The 23,150-nt window shown below is 46.9% G+C and overlaps 1 protein-coding gene across 1 annotated transcript; it reads left to right on the forward strand.

Moving 5' to 3' along the window:
- The first annotated feature begins 486 nt into the window (after nt 1–486).
- On the forward strand, nt 487–20,616 carry LOC108941983 (endophilin-A3-like). The gene is made up of 11 exons (XM_018764967.2): nt 487–775; nt 12,036–12,104; nt 12,246–12,318; nt 12,573–12,716; nt 13,494–13,627; nt 15,075–15,233; nt 16,981–17,084; nt 17,196–17,320; nt 18,000–18,032; nt 18,521–18,574; nt 18,928–20,616. Exons 1-11 carry the CDS (start codon nt 731–733, stop codon nt 19,131–19,133), a joined length of 1,146 nt encoding a protein of 381 aa, XP_018620483.1. The 5' UTR covers nt 487–730; the 3' UTR covers nt 19,134–20,616.
- Nucleotides 20,617–23,150: the final 2,534 nt, after the last annotated feature.

A 23,150-nucleotide genomic window follows, 5' to 3' on the forward strand; every position in this document is an offset into this window, starting at 1 on the left:
CGCAAGGTATGCGGAGGTAGTCTGTGGTCTCTGATGTTACTGGCGTTGTGGATGTGTTTGTGTGTGTAGGAGGGATGGGGAGTAGTTGACACCTCTCAGGCTCAGAGGGTAATCTGTGTCTGCTGTGATGGGTGGAGGGGCAGTGGATGGGTGTCGTTCACAAGCCTGGTGGCCTGTGGGTAAGAACTGTTTTTCAACCTTGAGGTTCTGGCTTTAACACTCCTGTAGCATCTGCTTGTAAGTTGCTTTGGGGGAAAGAGTTGAAGAGATGCATATGCAGCGATGTTTAACTTTTTCTGGATGTTTTTTTACTTTTTTTGGAAATATATTTGGAGAGACTTACCCTCGTGTGTGTATAATTGAATGTGTATGTATTTGTACCGAGTGGAAGAGCCACTTTCCCGTGGCGATCCTGCGCTGCAGATGTCCTTTCCGCCCAGCAGGGGGCGACCGATCACCTCCCTAATTTACATAAACGCGCACGTTTCGTCCTGCCTCGCTCGAGCGCTCGAACGCAGTGGTCAGTCTGGGTTTTCCCATCCTCCTGGAATCAGCATCCGAGCGGCGACCTGAAGCCGAGAGACGGACACGCAGAGCTGAAATCCGCACCGCAGCTGCGCGCCCCCGCGACCCACGGCGAGCGCGTTCATTTTCACTTCGCCTTTCTTCAGGTTTCTCTCGCTCTTCCGTCTGCTCTGGCGCGCTCCACACACACTTCTCCTTGTCGAGGATGTCGGTAGCGGGCTTGAAGAAACAATTTCACAAAGCCAGCCAGGTAAGCTCGTCCCATGATCGAGATCATACTCGTATTCAGCACCATCAACGTCACTCAGCGCTCGCGAATCCCGCCGCCTCGTGCACACATCTGTCAGCACGCGTCGCTGCGCGTTTCGCGGTTCATTGCAGCGCGAGCGGCACTTACTTCGCAGCTGCCCTTACTTGTGGAAACCTTGCGAGGAGGGAGAGCAGCTCCTCCGGGCCGACACTACACATCTGTTCAACACTTGATTAAAAATTGTCAGTAACATCCACATCCGCGCGCGGAGTCGCTCTTCCATTAGACGGCGCGTTCTCGCCGGAGAAGTAGCGCGCGGCACAGCCCGTTATTGCATGGCACCACGCGCTTGTTCTCCTGCGCCTCTCATCCATCTTTCATGTGCCAGTTAAGAATCACAAATCATGCATTTCCGCACGAAACGGACACAGTGTTATTTCTCCCGTCTTTTCCTCATTCACAACTTAGCGCGGGTCTTCCTCTTTTTAGCGCACAGACGTTGCTTCCTTATTAAAATGTAAGATGGCATCTTCGGAAAGTTAACTTATGCGCTACTTTGTTTGTTCCAACATCTTTTCAGTGAATATGGATTGCGAGGAGAACCGCAGCGTAGCTGAAGAGTCGGGGTGTTCAGAATCAGATGTTCGTTGGTTGGTGGATTTTAGCTAGTTTTTTGTTGTTTGGTTCTGATACAGTTGGTGTTGAGATGGTTGGTGTTGAGACAGTAGTTGTTGAGGTTTTGATTGGTTTTTAGATGTTGGTTGGTGTTGTTGAGATGTTGGTTGGTGGTGAGATAGTAAGTTATTGTTGTTGAGGTTTTGATTGATTTTTAGATGTTGGTTGGTGCTGAGACGGTAGGTGTTGAGATGTTGGTTGGTGCTGAGATGTTGTTTGGTGTTGAGACAGTTATTCTTGTTGAGGTTTTGATTGATTTTTAGATGTTGGTTGGTGCTGAGACGGTAGGTGTTGAGATGTTGGTTGGTGCTGAGACGGTAGGTGTTGAGATGTTGGTTGGTAGATGTTGGTTGGTGCTGAGACGGTAGGTGTTGAGATGTTGGTTGGTGCTGAGACGGTAGGTGTTGAGATGTTGGTTGGTGTTGAGACAGTTATTCTTGTTGAGGTTTTGATTGATTTTTAGATGTTGGTTGGTGCTGAGACGGTAGGTGTTGAGATGTTGGTTGGTGCTGAGACGGTAGGTGTTGAGATGTTGGTTGGTGTGAGACAGTTATTGTTGTTGAGGTTTTGATTGATTTTTAGATGTTGTTTGGTGTTGAGGTGCTAGCTGCTGTTGAGGTTTTGATTGGTTTTTAGATGTTGGTTGGTGTTGTTGAGATGTTGGTTGGTGGTGAGATAGTTATTGTTGTTGAGGTTTTGATTGATTTTTAGATGGTTGGTGCTGAGACGGTAGGTGTTGAGATGTTGGTTGGTGCTGAGACGGTAGGTGTTGAGATGTTGGTTGGTGTGAGACAGTTATTGTTGTTGAGGTTTTGATTGATTTTTAGATGTTGTTTGGTGTTGAGGTGCTAGCTGGTGTTGAGGTTTTGACTGGCTTTTAGATGTTGGTTGGTGCTGAGACAGTTGGTGTTGAGATGTTTGTTGGTGTTGAGATGCTAGTTGATGTTGAAGTTTTCATTGGTTTTTAGATGTTGTCTGGTGCTCAGACAGTTGGTGTTGACATGTTTGTTAGTGTTGAAATACCAGTTGTGTTGAGGTTTTGATTGTTTTTTTAAATGTTGGTAAGTTTTGAGGTGTTAACTGGTGTTAGCAATGTTAGTTGTTCAGACATTGGTTGGTGTTCGGATTTTAGCTGGTTTTTAGCTGTTGGTTGCTGTCAAGGTTATGCTTAGAGTTGAGATGTTGCTTGATGTTGCTAGGCTCTGAGGTGTCTCATGGTGTTCAGCTGCCTGCAGATGACCTAAAGTAACGTTCTCTGTGGTAAAAAACTCAACGAGCATTTTATCTGCTTTCGCTCTGCTTTCTCAGCATGCTAGACACTAGTGGCCCATTTTCTGTCTGCTTTGGGATTCCGTTCCATCTTCATTTTTTTGCGCGGGACTGGCGTGTGTCAGTGTTTGTCCTCTGAATTTCCACGGACCGCTCCAGATGTACAGCACTGTTAGCTGCTCCAGTGAATTGGACCAGTCGTAATGTAGAATCCAAGATTCCCATCATCTGAATAAACTGGTGTCACTTTTTTCTTGCGGTACTTGTGTGCATATGATTCTGACACCAGCCATTCATTTCGTCCTCTCTTGGGGACATGTATTTTAAGTGCATCTCCCAAACTACACATGTTACAGGTGTCCTAATGTGCCTCATAGGGGCATTCTATGTTTTTACGTGATGCCACATATTTGGGGGTGGGGCTTCAACAGGAATCTTAGAATTACATCCAAAAGCTGTATGTTGCACCTCTGCGGGATAAACATGGCTCCACACCTGACCTCTTTGCAGATTTTTTATTCTGTTGGTCTTTGGGCTTAAAGGTGCTTGTGATTTCTGTTAGAAGGGAGTTAATCTTGACAGGCACTTCTGACTGAATTTTTCTCTTCGAGGGGAACCTTAACCGCATTGCCTTTTTTCGCTTTCAGGAAATGTAATGAGACATCGTAGGTGTTTTTTTTTCCAAAGGTCACAGTGACATGGTGAATTCTCTGTTACATCATCTCTTCATCCAGGGGCTGGAGCTCTTTTCTCTTTGCACAGCAGCCTTCCTGCACTGGAGGTCCTACTCTTTTTCACTTCAGATGCTAGTCTTTATTCAGATGTCATGGAGGCAAAACTTGTTCTGCCACGTTTCATCCTTAGCTGGATGACCTACGCTTACAAATCATGTAAGTGATATGCACAAGATTTGTTGGGAAGTGAATCTTATTTACATTTATTTATTTAGCAGACACTATTCTCCAAAGCTCCAGTGGGTCTGGGGTTCGAGTTCCGCTTGGGGTGCCTTGCGACGGACTGGCGTCCTGTCCTGGGTGTGTGTGTGTGTGTATTCTCCAAAGCGACTTCCAATGAACTCTATGTAGTGTTATCAGCCCACACACCTTATTCACCAAGGTGACTTACATGGCTAGATACACTACTTACACTGGGTCACTCATCCATACATCAGTGGAACACACTCTCTCTGTCACTCACACACTATGGGTGAACCTAACAGCATGTCTTTGGACTGTGGGAGGAAACCAGAGCACCCAGGGGAAACCCAGGCAGAACGTGCAAACTCCACACAGACTGAGTGGGGCTCAAACCCACATCCTTTTGCACCACCCAGGCTCTGTGAGACAGCAGCACTGCTCCCTTTGCTGCTGTGCCGCCCTGTTTAGAGTGTCATTAAACAGGTTAGTTATTGCTTCACCGTCCTGCAGAAAATGTAATTACAACTAATGTTTTTATTATATTTCCATTTTGCTATTTCTCATCCAGGGAAAAAAACACATTCCTAGCATGAGCTAAATAAACTTTCTTTGTTACTGTTTGAATGACTTTAACTGATATAAATAGAATTTGTATTCATATATTCATCCATTATGAATGGCTGCTTTTCCAGTGCCGGGATGCTGCGGCCCAGAGTCTATCCCAAAGGTACAGGGTATGAGGGTGCCAGTCCATCTCAAGGCAATCTCTCTCTCTCTCACACACACACACACACACACACACACACACACACACATGCTGTGAGCAATTCAAAATCACCAGTTCACCTGAAGCACACATCTTTGGACTGTGGGTGGAAACCAGAGCATCTTGTGGAAACCCATGGAAATTTGGGGAGAACATGCTAACTCCACACTCACTGAACCAGATGCGAACCCACAGCCTGACATAGGTAGGGCACCGGCTCTGCGTTCTGCTTTTTACACTCACAATAAGTTATGTTTCCATTTACATTTTACAATAAGTTACAACATGTAAATGGAATACACTGGATGGGATTAATGGAAAAAGAATATTATAAAAATACATAAATGCACAATTAATTGTCACAGTTACAACACTTTTTATCTGGATGTTGTAGTTCCATTTTTTTATCATACATTCTGTGATGTGATTATCAGTGATAAGGTATACATGTCATGTACAGTATATAATACCTTATTGGATCGTTCACACACACACACACACACACACACACACACACACACACACACCATCTGAACCGCTTATCCCATACGGGGTAGCAGGGAGCCAGAGCCTAACCCAGAAACCCAGGAACACAGGGCACAAGGCTGGAGGGGCACACCCAGGATGGGACACCAGTCCATCAGAGGGCATCCCAAGCAGGACTCGAACCCCAGACCTACCAGAGAGCAGGACCCGGTCCAACCCACTGTGCCACTGTACATTCAAATTAGTTTAAATGATCTAATTAACAGTGAGGTTTGTTCCTTTCATAATATTTAGTTAGGACTTTTTTAATAAAGGCCCTTGAGCATACAGTAGTTGCTTTAAATTAACAGGAAGATTATTTTTAAGAAGTGATCTAGTTTCTGAAAGAGATATTCATATGCCTGGGGCGAATAATTTTGACAGTTGTGTGTAGATGCAGCGGTTTCATAACCGCACTGTCATCCTGTGAACTTGTGTCAGAGCTGTGGAAACAAAGGACAGAAGTTACCGGTTGGCAGGAAGTGTCCTGAGGCCATGGCAGTCAGCCCAGATAACCAACGGGATGCGAGCATCTCATTATTCACCTGTCCGTGTTGCCCCCCCCGAACACACACACACACACACACACACACACACACACCACGAGGAGGATGTATGATCTATGAAGAAACTGAAAGCCTTGAGTGTGAACACTAGGGGCTGGATGGCTGAAGGAGGCCTGTCGTGAGGTCTTTGTGCTGAACCCTGGATCACCCTGGACCTTTTATGTAACTGGGTATTTTACAGTTACATTTATATGTATATAAAAGTTACATATATTTGCTTAGCCGACACTTTTCTCCAAAGCAGTTTACAGTGTTAGATTTGTGTATAAGTTCCTTGCAATTATTTACCCATTTCTACCGTTGGGTAATTTTTTCTGTTACGGTTCAGAGTTAGTACATTGAAATTGAAATTGAAATTATTTAATTTAGTGGACATTCCAAAGTCAGGATATAAAAAGTGCATTTCGCAATACACAGAGAGCTTTATACACACACACACACACATCTGATTGTGGGAGCACAGGTAGTTTGTCTGATTGCGCACTTTTTCTGGCCGCAGTCGTGACTGAAGGCGGGGGTGAAATTTACGGAGCAGGTCAGGAGAGAAGCGGGTCCGAAAGAAATGGGTTTCGAAATCCTTCCTGAGTACTAGAAGAGATCCAGCAGTTGACACGTATCTCATTCCACCACATCAAATCCGAAACCAAGAACTTAGACGCTATTGATCGGACATTTCGTGAATGGGACCCCCAAACGTCCAAAGGTGGAGGAGTGTGGCACTCTGGCTGGAGTACTGGAAGAGATCAAGGTCTTGCAAGCCTTGGGATGCAGGTCCTTTGAATGTCTTGTGTGCATGAGAGAACATGGGTTTGATCCCCGTTCGATCTGGTTGGAGATTTTGCATGTTCTCGTTTCCTCCCACGGTCCGGAAGCATGCACTTCAAGTGGATCGGTGATGCTCGATTACCCACAGTGTGCGAATGGGTGAGTGTGTGTGCGTAGATACCCTGTGATGGACTGGAGTCCTGTCCAGGCTGTACCCCCTCAGCCTTGCACCCAATGCTTATGGGATAGACTCTGGATCACTGCCACCAGGACAAGTGGTTATTGAAATTGCGTGGATGGATGTTATCAGTCATGAAATGTTAGACATTTGCATATCATCCCCTGCGTGGCAGAGGGATCGAGTGTGAGATCACTGATGATGTCATTCGTGTACGAGGCACTTCCCTCCAGTGAAACTTCATATCAGCGGCTTTGCCGTGCCACTGTGTCAGAGGCCTAGTTTTTCCGTTTTAGTGTGTCGCAACACATGTGGACTATAATGCACTACAGTGTGCTCTAATCACCGGTGGTGTAATGATTACTGTGTTTCCATGTAAATTGAATACCACACCTTACATGTATCCATCTTTCAGGGTGTAATATGTTTTTGCCTGTGTATTCATTGCTTTTGCAAAGTGTCCGCAGGATGTTTCTTGTATTTTCATATAAAGACACTTTGTATTTTATAGTAAACAGTGCTATTTTGCATTCAGTAATTGTATGTAAAAGGGGCAGTGGCCTCCTGTGATTGGACAGTCCAGCATCTGGTTGCCGTGGTGATATGTGACTGGGGGCTGGGGGCTGATTTGAGTCCTGCAGGGGACCTTTCAGGAAACCAACCTGTTGCAGGGTGCTGCCGAACGCTGCTTTTTTTTTTTTGTGCGTGGGACACGCGTTCCTCCTGCTCAGGTTTTCAAATGTTACTTTATGCAACGTGATAATTTATTTATGGCCGAGGCACTTTCGATAAGCTCGGCCGTTCCCCGCGCTGCGTGCTCCTCACGCTGAGTCATGTCCTCTGTTTGTGGAGCAAAGGTCACGCCCTGTAATTCCACATCGGAGCCGAGGTTGGTGGGACCGGCTCTGATATCCTCAACGCCACGTCAGCCGCGTTTCGGGATGCAGTAAAAAAAAAAAAGGCTTTTGGATACATTTCTAGGATTTATATGAAGTTGCCCGAGCGCCACCCCCCAGACGTGGTATTTTGGAAAAATGTCTTCTCTAAGGTGCATCGGGACTGGGCATTGGGGTATATACTGATTGGGGGTGCGCTTAATATATGTCCTCTACATTGGACAAAAATGAATGGCTGGATCTCAGGAGGATATCCATAAATGGGTTCACGATTCTGCGACATGCACTTTGCACTTCTCCAGCTCATGGCTCCAGCCAGATTCCGTAGGAAGCGTAGCTCACCGAACGAAACGCAGGTACGCGGTCGTCACACCGGCGTCCTGCTACTTTCGAACTTTTCGAGCGCATATCTGGCCTTCGTTGACATCCCCTGTGACTGTTACCCTATAGGAAGTGTCTCGCCTTATTTGCAGATGTTGCTGTAACTGTAACATCTTCTTTTTGTTTTCAGTTGAAAACCCACAGACGACTTCCTGCCTGCAGCATTTGTCATTCGTAAATTTCCCATGGTGCTGCCCAAGCTCAAAACCCCGGTCGTCTCTTGTCGTCCGCCGTCCAGCAGCACGGCTCTTTCTCCACCCCTTTCACTCACTCATTTCCCGAGCTCTTCTCTCGGTTTGTACTTCCTGCCGAACCCCCGGCCCGTTCCCGTTAATGCTGGTGAGCAGAATTATCCTTTGCTGATGCATTGTGGTTACTTCCCCTTTAAGGGCCTTCCGGGTGTAAGGTGAACGGGGTGAAAACGCGGTGCTAGACTAAGGCACAGTGGAAAAACTGATATCGATCTGCACTATCGGAAATCTCCAGACATGACAAAGAGTTTCACAGGTGCGAGGGCAACGTGCTTTGACTTGGTTCTTGTGAAGTTTTTGGGCCTCAACGAAATTCGTTAGACAAGTACAATGGCCTGCAGGTGGAGTGGTGTTTAGAGCCAGTTTTGAATCCCACCACCTGCTGTACTCTCCTTCAGTGAGGTCCTTACCCTGAATTTTCCCGGTAAAAATGACCCTGCCATACACACATTGACTGAAACCGCTTGTCCCAACAACACAGGATGCAAGGCTGGAGGGGGAGGGGATACACCCAGGATGGGACGCCAGTCCATCACAAGGCACCCCAAGCGGGACTCGAACCCCAGACCCACCGGAGAGCAGGACCCGGTCAAACCCACTGCACCACCGCACCCCCTCATGAATGAGTGATAAAGAATATATTTTCCTTTATGCAAAAAGTGTAGTTCCTTGATTTAATGCAGCGACGGTACCATGGAGACCGTGCTCGGCCTGCGGAGCACTTGAACCAAAGTGTGGAAGCGAGTTACCTCTGCTGGAGCTCTTGTACGGGCAGAGTGAGTTACTCCGGTGTCCAAATGAGTTTTCTCTGCACTGAGGTCATTGCTCACAGCCCGTTAGGCGACCCTCAGGGTCATCCATAATTTTGGCAAGAAAGGAGTGCCTCCTTCTCCCTAACAAAGGTCTTACACACATCTTAGCAACCTGAACAAGGGCCGTCTCCTCCTTGGCGTCGACCTCGTGGACAGACGGAGGCATCGCCATGGTGAGCACCCTACTGGGGTGACCAAGGGGGTTGAGGGAGGGGGCCGAGCACAATGAAACACTCTGCTGCACGGTGTTCAGCTGGAGGACAGGAGACGGGACCAGAAAGCAGAGGGTGGACTCTCTGGTCAGGGAACGTGCAATGGGATGGTTTAAGGGGGCGGAGCCAAGAGATGGAGTTGCAGGTGTAGGATAAGGGGTTTGGCTGTGGGGGTGGGGGGGGGGTGTTGCATCGCAGTGTCTCTCAGGAAACGCTGCTGCAGTGCTGAGTCCCTCCTCCGGGACACGGGAAATGTCATGTCGCTGCTCAGTTCGGGATCCAGCTGGCAGGCGGCCCTGCACTGCCGCAGAGCTTCGGCTCCGGGGCCGAAAGGTGATGCTGCCAGGAGGTGCTTTCCCCTCCCGCTTTTTGCGAGGCTCCAGCTCGTCCCCTGCAGCTGCCATCCCCCGGTGCAGAAACAGCATATTTTACCTTTACTGTGGTGTGGCGTGTGTGTGTGTTTCTGTGAAAGGAGTTGCGAACACACACAGACCGCAAAAACCCCAGCTGAGCTTAGTCATTTTAGCAGAACTTTTCCGCAGTCATTTCTTCATTTTCTTATTTATTGCTTACTTTTTTTCTAGCAAGGAGATGAAACCATTACGTCCAAATGGTCCATCGTCCTTAAAACACCGAGAATGCAGTTGAACAATTTCTGAACTCTCACCCATGTTTGCAGACATCTAGTTAGAGCTGTCGCCTTTGGACTCGAACGCCCAAGGTTCAAGTCCTTCCTTCTGCAGTAGTATCCCTGAGGGAGGTCCTTACCCTGAAGCGATGAAGTAAAACTGTAACAGTGCAAAGACGAAAGTGTCGGTGCAGCACAAGAGCTGTCGGCTCAAGGGCCTAAATCAGAGAACAGACTGGTGTAAGTGACCTTTTTCCCTTGGGTCATTAGGACTCTGCCCATCCCTCGGCTTTCTTCAGTCACTCGCTCGGGTAGCTAACAACTCTGCAGGTATACATATAACATGCTAAGTAGATCAGATGATAAATCTGTGCAAAACACTCCATGTGGCTGTAGGATTATGGTGCTGAAATTATTTATGAAAAATGACAACCCCCCCCCCCCCCCCCCCCCCGCCTTCCTGCCTGTTCCCTGGGTGGATAAGTGACGTTTGCTGAGATTACAGGTCATCTTCTGCTTCCGTGGGGAGAGCTCACCCTGCGGTGGCCCTTGTGTGTGGAGGCGCAAGTGTGTGTGTGCGTGTGTGTGTGTGTGGAGGGAAAAGGAGGGAGGCTGGGACCGCAGATCGGATTTCTCTCGGTATCGAAGCGCCCGGCCCGTCTGCGGGATGCTGCGAACGCCCCTCTCCGCTCTCTGGTTAAGTGGAGCACATCTCTGCGGTGTCTTTCTTATTATGCCTCTAAATTTAGGTCCTCCTTGGCTGAGTGGTACCTCCCTCCTCCCTCCACCCTCCTCCCAGTAGCTGTAATGATTTTTTGGGGCTGGCTGGGCAGGGGGGCGGGGCTCCTCTTGTTTATGGGCAGCCATGGATGTCCCTTAGTGTGAGCAGTGAAAATTCCAGCCCACCGAAGTTTCTGGAGAGATTATTTTCCGCTGCAAACTGCTGTGATCCTGACTGTTCCTGCGCTTTGGGGCTGATCCTCCTTCCTTTAGACATCCACCCGGGCCTGTTAACCTGTTATTTGTGTTTTATCCATCCGCCCTTCATCGATGACCACTTCTTCAATGTGGGGTTGCGGAGGTCCGGTACCTATCCTGGAAACACAGGGTGTGAGGCTAGGTGCACTCTGGATGGGGGCCAATCCATCACAGGGCAATCACACACATTCATGGACACGCACACAATACAGGCAGCTTAGAGTCAACAGTTCTCCTTAAACACATCTTTGGATTGTGCGAGGAAACCAGAGCACTCGGCGGAAACACACGCAAAGACGGGAAGAAGATGCAAACTCCACACAGACCGAGCTGGATTCTGAGAGCCCAAGCACTGTGTGGCACCAGTGCTGCCTGCTGTGCTGCCCAGCTGGTTCTGAAATGGACACTGAATGAGACATTCGCTGGGAACAGATGGTGCTCAGCAGGCTTCCAAACAGAAAATGAGCGTTTCGTTGCTTTTGGTGGCGTGCAGGTCTTCGGCAAGGTTCCTGCGCCGTGGATCCAATCGCTTCTGAACGCTCTGAGGGAAGCGAGACATTAATTGCCCTGGAGAGCGACCCCTTCATTTACCGCACTTCCGCCCTTGCCATATCGCAAGGTTGAGTAAACTCAGAGTCCCTCGGAGGGTCCGTACACACTGCGTCAGAGTGTGCGGTGCCCCACATCGCTGACCCACTCTCGGGTGCTCGAGATCTTCCGTTCTGGTTGATTTTTGAACGAGTGGATTTCTTTTACACACACAGCAGTTACTTTTAATGAACTGCGCTGTGGGGGGGGAGGGGTGTGTGTGTGAGTGCTGTTTACCTGCGAGTTCTTAGTGGAAGTTGCCTCTCCGCTGAGCGGAACACACCCATTTCCCACTCATTGAAAGTGTGCTACATTTGCAAAGCTTCACCAGCGAGTTTTTCTGCCCTCCAGCTACAGGTCGGCGTCCACCTTTGCGCCGGGTCCCCACACAGGCGGCGATGGCGCGTGATGCTCGTTCACAGAAAAAACGTCACACCCGGCACTGTACCCTTCGGTAGTGGAACTCAGGTCAGGTGTGAGTGATGGGTCTTGTTTTAGGGGAGTGTCACGGACCTGTTTCCGAACTAGCGGAGGTTTTGGAGAAACTTGCCAGAGTGATGCTCCGTTGGCTCTACAACGCACTCTCGACTTTGATCGGTCCCCTCGTCCTTTTCGAGCCTCTGTGCGCTCTCCTGGTGTTTGGATGTCCTCGTATTCATTTCTGATGATTGCTGCAGGCTGCGTGTCCTGCATCTCGCAGGCTGTCCTCAGAGACACTCTGTGTGCGCTGGGGGCTGGGGGGGAGGTGCGACGTGAGGTCAGCGCGGTTGGGCTTCCTCGAGAACGAGGCCACCGTCGCTGTGTCTCCTGGTTCCAGCGTGTCCCTCATGCCTTTCCCCTGTGTGTCCCACAGCTGCTCAGCGAGAAGATAAGTGGGGCAGAGGGGACGAAGTTTGACGATGACTTCACCGACATGGAGAGGGTAAGATGCGGCCTGGGGTCGGCTCGTGGCGGCGTGGGGACGGTCGCCGGTCGCTCTCTCAGAGAACCCCGCTGGACATATTACTTCGCTGAAGGCCGCACGGAGTTTGCTCCAGCCTTTTGAAATGATTTTTTCTTTCAGAAAGTTGATACCACCAACAAAGCTGTTCTTGAGCTCTTGTCCAAAACCACAGAATACCTCCAGCCAAACCCAGGTATGATATCAGCCCTTCGGCGCTATGTTAATTCGTACCCTTGTGAACTGTGCTTTCGGGCTGCTGCGGAGGCTGTGTTTAAAGTGTAGATGACTAACATTTGAGATGCAGTTACTTCCAATTGTACGTCTGACCTGTGCCGCGCTGGACTAATTGAGGGCCCGAACTTCGCATCTAACACAATCCTCCGCAATCTTCTGACTTTAAATAGCTGTCAGACTTCACGTGACTGTGCTGAACTTGCTTCCCGGCAGCCTACAGAGCCAAGCTGGGCATGCTCAACACGGTTTCCAAGATGCGAGGGCAGGTGAAGACCATGGGGTACCCCCAGACGGAGGGAATTCTGGGAGATGTCATGATGCGCTATGGCAGGGAACTGGGTGAAGATTCGTGCTTTGGTAAGTGGGCTCTGAGCACCCTGGCAGGGAGTGTGTGGGACATCTGCAGAACGCAGACACACACACACCAAGACGGTGCAGTGGGGGAGAAACCTTCTCTTTCATGTTAATTTTTCCATAGTTACTCTGCCACCTGGTGGCCGGACCAGGTTTCACTCTCACATAAATGCCTCCGCCTGATTTGTGCAAGTTACTCTATTTCGGTCACTAATACTGCATTCCTTTGCCAAAAATGATCAATTTGATACACAGCCTCAAAGATTATTTGAGCTGCTGTTCTAAATCAAAATGTGATTTTATGATTATCCTTAAGGATATGAACAACTGTTACTTTAAAAGTTAATTGGACAGCTGGCAGCATAGTGATTAGAGCTACTGCTTTTGGACCCAAAGGTTGTAGGTTTGACCCTCACCTCCAGCTGTAGTGCCCTTGAGCAAGGTACTTACCCTAAATTGCTCCAGTAAAATTACCCACATGTATAAAGGGGTAAACAATTGTAACCTCAACACTATAAGTTGCTTTGGAGAAAAGCATCAGCTAAATGTAAAAGTTGCTTAACTAACAATTTATTCAAAATAGCTTGTAGTTGTTACCCATTTAGATAGCTGGGTATTTTACTGAAACAAATCAGTGGCCCAGCAACCTTTACCTTAAAAATCTTTGACCTTAACCGCTGTTCCATCTGCTGCTCGTGGCAGATTAATCAAAGGTGAGGTGTGTTGTGACATCTCCACCGCTCTACTTTGCTGCTAACTGTTCCCATGTGTTCCTCCCAGGCTGTGCACTGGTGGAAGTGGGTGAAGCCATGAAGTTGATGGCTGAGGTGAAAGACTCCCTGGACATCAGTGTGAAGCAGAACTTTATTGACCCACTGCAGTTGCTTCAGGACAAGGAGCTGAAGGAGATTGGGGTATGACTTGGCAGCATAGTTCAAAGCCCCAGCCCTCACTAGGGCCTAAGAACAGCACTTTCATGGCATGATGGGCAGGGTAACAGTAGTCTGAGTGCACAGTTAGATCTTATTCATTGGGCTTTGTGCTCATTTGTGTCAGCAGGTGGCCATTGTTCCATACACACACACACACATTGTTTGAAACCGCTTGTCCCATATGGGGTTGCAGGGAGCCAGAGCCTAACCCAGTAACACAGGGCAAAGGGTTGGAGGGGGAGGGGACACACCCAGGACAGGACACGACACCAGTCCATCACAAGGCACCCCAAGCAGGACTCAAACCCCAGACCCACCAGAGAGCAGGACCCGGTCCAACCCACCACACCACTGCACCTACCCCCCCCATTGTTCAATAATAAACCTAAATGTACATCCTCTGTGGCTGGAGCAGCCAACTGTTTACTGCCCTAGTGTGGATACACAGTGAAGTGGGGGTTAGGGCAGGGCTTCCCTACACAAATCAAGTCAGGGCAGTCATGTTGTTATGAGCAGCAGTTGCAGTAAGAACCAGAAGTCCCGTTTTGAGCCATCTGGCAGGAATCAGTGCTCCTGTTCCTAATCGCAGAACAGGTTATAAAAGGCAAGCAGGAGGGCACTTGTATATCACTCTGCTGTTGAGATCACCACCCTGCACATCCGTGTTTGGACGTTGCAGTAATTTACGCAGCTCTGGTCCAGGTGCAACATTATACATATAGTCTAAAAGCGTGCTGAGCATGTGGACAGGCATGCCTGTAATATGGAATGCTCAAATACTACCGCACCACACTGAACCCCATCCCCAGCTCTGTTCTTCTACTGTCCATTATGGCAATATGGAAATAATATTTTCATCACCAATGTATAAACCAAGCGATTTATGGAAAACGGAGGGAATGGGCATATCGATGTTACCCAAGTGCTATAAGCAGATTTAATGACCAGCTAACAGCAGCCCCTTTGTTTACTTTAACCACCTCTAGATATTGATCAGTCTACACCCTCACACCCCTATCTTCATTGTTCCAAATGAATTGAGGTCTTGGACCCCCAGGAACATGAGCTTTAGGAGTTGAGTCTAAGAGCAGCTGCAGTGGTTTGCGTAGAGAGGCCTTAGATCAATAATGAGAGGTGGAAATGTGATTAATGGGGCAACGCATCATTACTGATCAATCCCATCCATACTAAGAGTTCCAGTAAAGCCTCATTTGCTGCTTTTTAACCTCTCTCGCAAATTGAAATCTGCTGTACTTTGTGTGTTGTAAAATACACATCTCTTTACTCTGAATTGTATGTAGCTTAGAGTAAAGTGTCTGCTAAATGAATAAATGTGATTATAAGTGTATGCAGACACTGTTACACCTTCCCAGTTTTCTGCTAACCATCATGTGTCTGTCCAACACACTCATTGTATCTTATTCTTCAGCATCATCTGAAAAAGCTGGAGGGGCGGCGGCTTGACTTGGACTACAAGAAGAAGCGTCAGGGGAAGATACCAGATGAAGAGGTGAGGCAGGCAGTGGAGAAGTTTGATGAATCCAAAGAGCTGGCTGAGAGGAGCATGTTCAACTTCCTGGAGAATGATGTAAGTGCAGATACCAGCTGCCAACCACTGTCTTTCAACTAATTATACAAACAATATTTTTAAAAGTGTGTGTTCATTCATTCATTCATTTTCAGTAACCACATGACCTGGTAAGAGTTACGGTGGTCCAGAGTCTATCCTGGAATCACTGGACACAAAACTGGGGGTTATAGCCTGGATGAGACACTAGTCCATCACAGTTCATTTATAATAATCTTTATTTTTTTGAACTGATTTAAAAGCAGCTTCTCAAAGGTGTTTATGATGAAGAAGGTCTAGACTCTGTGGTGGTCAATCCATATGTGAAAATGATGTCTCATGCTCCCTGAACCACTCTTTCACAATTTGAGCCTGATGAATCCTAGCATTGTCATCTTGGAATATGCCCGTGCCATCAGGGAAGAAAAAATCCATTGATGGAAAAACCTGGTCATGCAGTATTCAGGTAGTCAGCTGACCTCATTTTTTGGGCACATAACATTGCTGAACCTAGACCTGACCAACTGAAGCAACCCCAGATCATAACACTGCCCCCACAGGCTTGTATGGTAGGCACTAGGCATGATGGGTGCATCACTTCATCTGTCTCTCTTCTTACCCTGATGCACCCATCACTCTGGAACAGGGTAAATCTTGACTCATCAGACCACATGACCTTTTTCCATTGCTCCAGAGTCCAATCTTTATGTTCCCTAGGAAACTGAAGCCTTTTTTTCCGATTAGCCTCACTGATGAGTGGTCTTCCTAAGGCTACACAGCTGTTTAGTCCCAATCCTTTGAGTACTCTTCGCATTGTGCGTGTGGAAATGCTCTTATTTTCACTGTTACACATAGCTGTGAGTTCTGCTGTTGTTTTTTTACGATTTGATTTCACCAAACGTTTAAGTGATCTCCCATCATGGTCATTCAAGATTTTTTTTCCGACCACATTTCTTCCTCGAAGATGATGGTTCACCACTATCCTTCCAGGTTTTAATAATGCATTGGACAGTTCTTAATTCAATTTTAGTAGTTTCAGCAATCTTCTTAGTTGTTTTCTTTGCAGGCCAGGCCAGAAATTTGACCCTTCTGAAACAGAGTAACATCTTTTCATGACAACAGGATATGTCTTCCGACATGGTTGTTTAAGAAATGAGAAGCTACTCACTGCATCATTTAGGGTTAAATAACTTGTTGCCAGCTGAAACATATTAATCACTGCAGTCATTATCCAGTGGAAGGCTTTTACCTCTTTGTTTAGTTAAATCCAGGTGGTGACTTTTTTTGCCAGGCAGTGTACAATGTTTTTTCATTCAAATGTTCATTCCTGGACGGGGGGCGCGATGGGTTGGACCGGGTCCTGCTCTCTGGTGGGTCTGGAGTTCGAGTCCCACTTGGGGTGCCTTGTGATGGACTGGCGTCCCGTCCTGGGTGTGTCCCCTTCCCCCTCTGGCCTTACGCCCTGTGTTGCCGGGTAGGCTCCGGCTCCCCATGACCCCGTGTGGGACAAGCGGTTCTGAAAATGCGTGTGCGTGTGTGTTCATTCCTGTAATACTTTCCAGAAGTACCAGACCCTACCTAGTTCTGCTGTCTTCTTTTTTTGCACCTTGTCACTCAAGAGATGTATATTGTATTTGCATTTCTTGTTTTCTTCTCTGAGATGTACATTGTTGCGGAGAAAAGTGTCTGCTAAATGAATAAATGTAAATGTAAGAGATGTCCAGGCCACTGAAGTGACTGATGATGTTTTTGCCGTTTTGCTCACCAGGTGGAGCAGGTGAGTCAGCTGGTAGCCCTGGTGGAGGCAGCCCTGGATTACCACCGCCAGTCCTCTGAAATCCTGGAGGAGTTGAACAAAAAGCTGCAGAGCAGGTGAGGGCATGCAAGCATAATACCCTGTAAGTAGTGTAAAAGGATAGTTGAGGTGTTCCATCAGTCAGTAGTGAAGCCATTTCTCACCCTGTGCTCCTGCACCTCTTCCAGGATCTCCACAGCAGGTGCACGTCCCAAGAAGGAGTTTCAACCAAAGTCCATAATGAACAGCTTGGAGTCCATTGAATCCCCACCGCAGAATGGACTGTCATACAGCTCATCCTTCAAATCCTCAGGTATGGCATTTCCGCCCCACGATTCCAAACTACAACGGTGGAAGAGAACACAAGATCTTCATGGTTTCCCTCTATTTGATCACAGAACCTCCTTCGCTCCTGTGTCATGCCTCAGTACTCAGTGTTCCATTCTGCGTGTGAGCTCCGTCCCATCGAACAGTCCACAGGAGACACATCTTGTCTGCAATTACCTTCTCACCTGCACCCTCTGATCGTTGGCGTTAGATTTCAATCACCCTCAGGGTGGAGCCACTTCACTTTTTTTCAGCAGTATTTAGTGTTTGAAGCAGTGAGACCTGCAGACCAGAACCAGATGGTTAAGACTCCGAAGCTGCAGTGGATCTTCCTCATACGAACTAGATGGGACGATAAGTCCTTTTCCCAAATTCTCATCAATGCAAGTGGCTAATGTGAAATCCCATTATTGTTAGAGCTTCAAAGAGACATTTTAGGATAGAATTAGTTGTGAGGCATAGAGCAGATGTTTTACCACTGAGGTCATTGATGGACATACCTTAAGGTGTGAATTTTATCTTTTTAAGAAAACCTCCCAAGTAACTACTGTATTATAATGGTGCCAACCTGCTGGTTGCACTGTGCCTTTGGAGACCTACTTCTCTCTGGCCGGTGCTCATAACAGGAGCTGCTTTGTTGCTAATCTATTAATTATTTGTTGCAGGTATCCTGATCGACCACACTGTAAATGGAAAAAGTAGGTACCTCATTGTTTATTGTCTGGGCTGGTAGGACTTTTGTACATATATGCTCTAGTAAATACTGTCCTCCTGGCAGCTGTTTTTTGTGCAGTGATCATTCAGCTATTTTTTATCAGATAGAGAGCCAGTGTAAAGCACTCATGAGTATCGTATGGTTCCTTTCCCGTCACTTAGAACAGCGCTGATTGTGTCGGGGCTGCCGTAGTCACCATCACTGTGACAGTTCTTGAGACAGAAACATTTTGTCTTCATGGCCTCTTTTGATCAGTTATATACAACGGTATTGGAAAATGATACGGTTAAGAGCAGCAGCCTTTTCACAGCAGAACCCGGTGGTTGCAGGTTCTTCTGTTGAAGGGCAAAACTGTAACCACCAGCACAAATCAATAACTAACTATGATGCATTTTTATAATAACTATCATGTCATGTCCACTTCCATTAACCTATATCATCCCCATCTTCCTGTCCCTGTGTCTTGTCCAGATGAGCCAAGCTCTTGCATGTTACAGGCATGGCCAGAGAGCCCACATGATGACCGTGAGTATACCCCTGCAATCATGCCCCTTTCCCAATTCATGCCATCATGCCCCCCTGAAAATTACATGTCCATTTATTCATGTAGCAGTTGCTGTTCTCCGATAATTTATACAGCTGTGTAATTTTTACTGGATCAGTTCAGGGTAAGTACCTGACTCAAGGGTACTACAGCAGGAAATGGGATTCAGAGAAGGGTGCTTTGACTGGTCTGACCACTGCGACGCCTGCTGCCACTACTTGTGTTATGAAGTGTCCAATCCAGTATCTCCCTGTTCCTAGACGTGAATCAGTGGAGAACCTGAGGTGTTGCATGTTTAGAGGCTAATGGACTCCTCCCCAATTGTCCACCCTAGAGTCTGAAGCACCCTTGGATCAGCCATGCTGCAGAGCGGTCTACGACTTCGAGCCAGAGAACTCGGGTGAGCTGGGCTTCAAGGAGGGCGACCTCATCATCCTCACCAACCAGATCGATGAGAACTGGTACGAGGGAATGCTCCAGGGGGAGTCGGGCTTCTTCCCCATCAGTTACGTGGAGGTGATTGTGCCGTTGCCCCAGTGATGCCTGCTCTGTGCCTTGCGGTTCCGACTGAACCCTTCGGCAGGATGTTCCACCATCACCTAACTCAGTGGAAGCCTTGCAGCTCCACAGATCTTTTTAGATTACTGAATTTTTCACTATTTATTTGTATATTGCTCATGGTCAGCTGGAAGACGAGTGTGCTTCTACCCACGACACCCAGGACCAGTTCTCGGCCCAAGGTTTGCCTGGTGTGCTCGTACTGGAGATATGCTGTTGTGCGTCACTGTATTCTTCTGCTGTCTCTCTATGTTTCCGCTGCAGCGTGAGATAGATTATAGCCCTCCTGACACGAAACAGACCGTAACCCGCCTCATGTGGTCTTAAGCGCATCTGAAGCATGTTTTGGACCATGAGTCAATGGGGGGGAACTGTTATTCTGTGAATGTCCTCTCTGTTTAGAGGTATAACAAACCCAATGCTAATCAGCCTCAACACCCTGTAATTCATCCTTTAAGTACTTAAATGTTGCCCGTTTGTTTGCACTGATCCCTTGGGACTGACTTGTGTGATTTTAATTTTTTTGACATTGCACTTTTGTCTCCATGATGAGAAGAATCACATTAGACAAAGTCTCTATGTGTACTGTCATTTTTCTGTGCCAGAAAATGCATACATTAATCTGAATTGTACATTAAAAGGGTTTATTACCTGCCATGTGACATCAGGCCAACCGTGGTTCATTTTAAGAGCGTGAATGATGTGTTCTTGGCCCCGCAGCAGCACACCCCCAATAGCCATTCTGCACTTTCCATGCAGTGATCTTGGTTAAATCTGGTCAAATGTCTAACCCCTGAATGATGTAGAATTAGTTAAATTAGTTTGTGGATATAGTGCTAGTACAGTAGGTGTACTGTATATACACCTAATGATTCTGCATACCAGAGGTGTTTTCAGTAAACATATGGAAAGGATGAGTAGATGAAGAATTAATTTACAGTGTTTTAATTTCAATTATGATGTTTATTATTGCTAAACCTGCTGTAAAAAATTAAAAGTATATTTACTGTGCAATTCTGGCAGCATACTGTTGTACTACTGCAGTTTGGAGTATTGAAGTATTGAAATTGCACTTTTTTGGGGACTTTACTCTGACTCTAAAGTAACGGAGAGTTGCAGGTTAAAACAAGCTGGACAGCAGAAGAATGACTCTGATGCGGTCGTCCACTCATGACAGCACAGGTCTTATGACGCAATTCATATGCTATTCCATGCCGAAAACAAGCATTGGTCCAAGAAAGTGTGGAAGAATAAAAATGAAGTACCTATTGCTAGTGGACACTTGTGACGATGTCCACATTTTATGTATTTTTTTGTTTTTTGCAGAAGGTTGGAACTTAGCATTTGTTATGGAGAAGGGACCGTGCGTCAAAGAGCTTTCGCTTCTTTCTGTAAGTCACATAGGAAGTGTTCTGTAGATGTTGTAAATGAAAATAATTTATATTATGTAAATAAATAAATCTAAACCTGGTTATGGACTTGTTTGCTGGCACATGTGTTAAGCTTTGCTTCGTTTCTATCTGGGGATGCCCTTTTAGGTTTAGCCCAGGTGTTTGACATTATTGATGTTATTCACCGGTTCCATCACTGAAACGCAGAGGAGGCGTAAACTCAAAGCCACTCAACAGGATACTGAAGATGCACAGAACAGGTCTGACAGAATTTACACATAGAGCCTTCAGATTGGAGGGGGGAAAGCTGCAGAACAATAAGCAGCAGCCCAGAAGGGAACACCTGTCCCCTTCACTATGGACGTGGGGACGTACAGGTCTCCCTGCTGTTATATCTACTCCCGTATGACAGTTAGTTCACCGTTAGGACCTGCAATCTGCAAGTCATTTTTAGTCATTACAATATGCTATAACACCAGGTTAACCCATGTCAGTTGACTAGGCGGTCAATCAGACCCCTGGTCCTCAGGGATGGGTCGTACCCCTGCAGATGTCTCAAGGTTCCAAGTGCAGGAACTGATTCAGTTTAACCCAAGATAGATGTGGAGGACAGAGCTCTGTACTCTTCCCCCAGGATGCACTTAGAAACCCTGTGAAATGAAATCCAGCTGAATTTGAAATAATCAAGACTCAAAGGAATAAAAGATGTGTGGATAAAGGTATAAGAACAAATTGCTGGCTTAGCAATTATACATGTTTTTCAAAAGGCAATTTTTTTTGTGCTTCAATGCACTAGTATCCAATACAGGGCGAACCTCCCCAACTTTTCTGCCCATTGATTCTGGGATAGGCTCCGGACTGCTGTCACTCTGACCAGGACAAGAGGTTAAGGAAATTATGCCAAAAAAAAAAAAATCTGTCAAAAACAAGACTTAGAAGTACTCTCCCAATGCCCTTAAAAGGTCTTAGAATGTCCTCCATTCTTCATTAACCATAATTATTTTGTTTCCCGTTATTTCAATAATGCCAAAGAAAACAAATAGCACTTCTTGTTTCGAGCTACATCAAAATCAGAGCTATTCGGTTAACCACTCAAAAGAGCCACATGAAAGTAATTCACATCACCATGCAAAAGTAAACTGTAAAATTTGTCTGAAATATGTGAAAGGAGCCATAAATTCGACTCTGCTTCTGATCAAAATAATTTGAGTGAAAAAACTCCTTGGCCTCTGGATTTCACCGTACCCATCAGACTGTGTTGTCCACGCCGTGTCCCGGAATTAACACTCTGTCCCATGTCTCTCTAAGGCCCATGCTCCCTGCTCTGTTACCGCGGTAAGTAGCTCCAAACGTGAGCTAAATATTGTCCTTGACCATACGGGAAAAGAAAGTGCTGAGAAAATGTGGCCCCAGGGCAGGTCATTGTGGCTGAGCAAGACCCGTGGGAGTTGTGTGTTTGCGTGGCCCTCCAAGCAACATGTCAAGCTGCACAACGGTGTCCGTCTAAACATCTGTCTGCTCCTGGTCCTAGTAACTCCAGCCACAAATAAGCGAGGTTATGAATGTGTAAATACTCATCAGTATGAACACAGACTTACTTCACATAGTGCAGCAATGAAAGCAAGGGTGGGCCTTATCTCCTCTACTCACAACTAACAAAATTAACATCCTAACAGAGTAACAAACTGTCTATAGTTACAAGAACTTTCCGTGTGAATTGAGAGATTCTTGTTAAAGTGCCCCATGGAGGTATAACGCCACGTATGGTACCAGTGAAAAGTGTGAACAAATCTGTGCAGGAGATCGGCCGTCTTCCCAGCTCTTCTCCACCATTTCACGGAGATGGAGGATTCTTGTAGGTTGCTTTGTGTACCATGCAGGGATGTATACCACACCCCACCTCCTGGACTATCAGCTGCACCTGGGAAACCATGTGAGCACCAAATGTGGCCAAGGAAGCAATGAGTGACGTTTGCATTTATTCATTTAATAAATGCTTTTCTCCAAAGCAACACATAACTCAGAGTCATCAAAAGTGCACTAGCAACAGATGAGAGGGATACAGATACTGTCAGTACTTTCAGACCACACACACACACTGGCTGAAACCACTTGTCCCAAGCAGGGTCATGGCAAACCGGAGCCTAACCCGGCAACACAGGGCGCAAGGCTGGAGGGGACACACCCAAGATGGGACAGCAGGCCATCGCAAGGCACCCCAACAAGCTGGGCTCAAACCCCAGACCCACCAGAGAGCAGGACCCCACCAAACCCACTGCTCCACTCCTTTGAGACTACAGTTTTTATTTTTTTATAATGGATACACAGTGGTGCAGCAGTTAGGACTGCTGTCTCATAGCACCTGAGCTGTTTGGGTATAGATTTAAATCCAGACTTTGACAAGTGGTTTAGTGAAGTAAGTGACTGAGAGAGTGCCTGGTAAGTTCATGGAGCAGACAGGTGACCGAGAAAGAACCAGATCAAAGAGAGATGAGTTTAGACATCCTTCTTCAATGTTAACAGGGATTCAGTAGTCCTGAGGGAGAGAGGATAATTATTCCATCACAGTGGAGGCAGAACCACTAACCTTAAGATTTATGATTTTGGA

Source organism: Scleropages formosus, chromosome 7 (assembly GCF_900964775.1).
Source record: "Scleropages formosus chromosome 7, fSclFor1.1, whole genome shotgun sequence".
Lineage (NCBI taxonomy): Eukaryota > Metazoa > Chordata > Actinopteri > Osteoglossiformes > Osteoglossidae > Scleropages > Scleropages formosus.

Bases quoted from the DNA above. Each gene is read 5' to 3' on its own strand.
- LOC108941983 (XM_018764967.2), top strand. From the start codon at position 731: ATGTCGGTAGCGGGCTTGAAGAAACAATTTCACAAAGCCAGCCAG. The intron at 12,319-12,572 runs GTATGATATCAG...GCTTCCCGGCAG, and splicing joins ATACCTCCAGCCAAACCCAG to CCTACAGAGCCAAGCTGGGC. The intron at 17,321-17,999 runs GTATGGCATTTC...TATTTGTTGCAG, and splicing joins CTCATCCTTCAAATCCTCAG to GTATCCTGATCGACCACACT.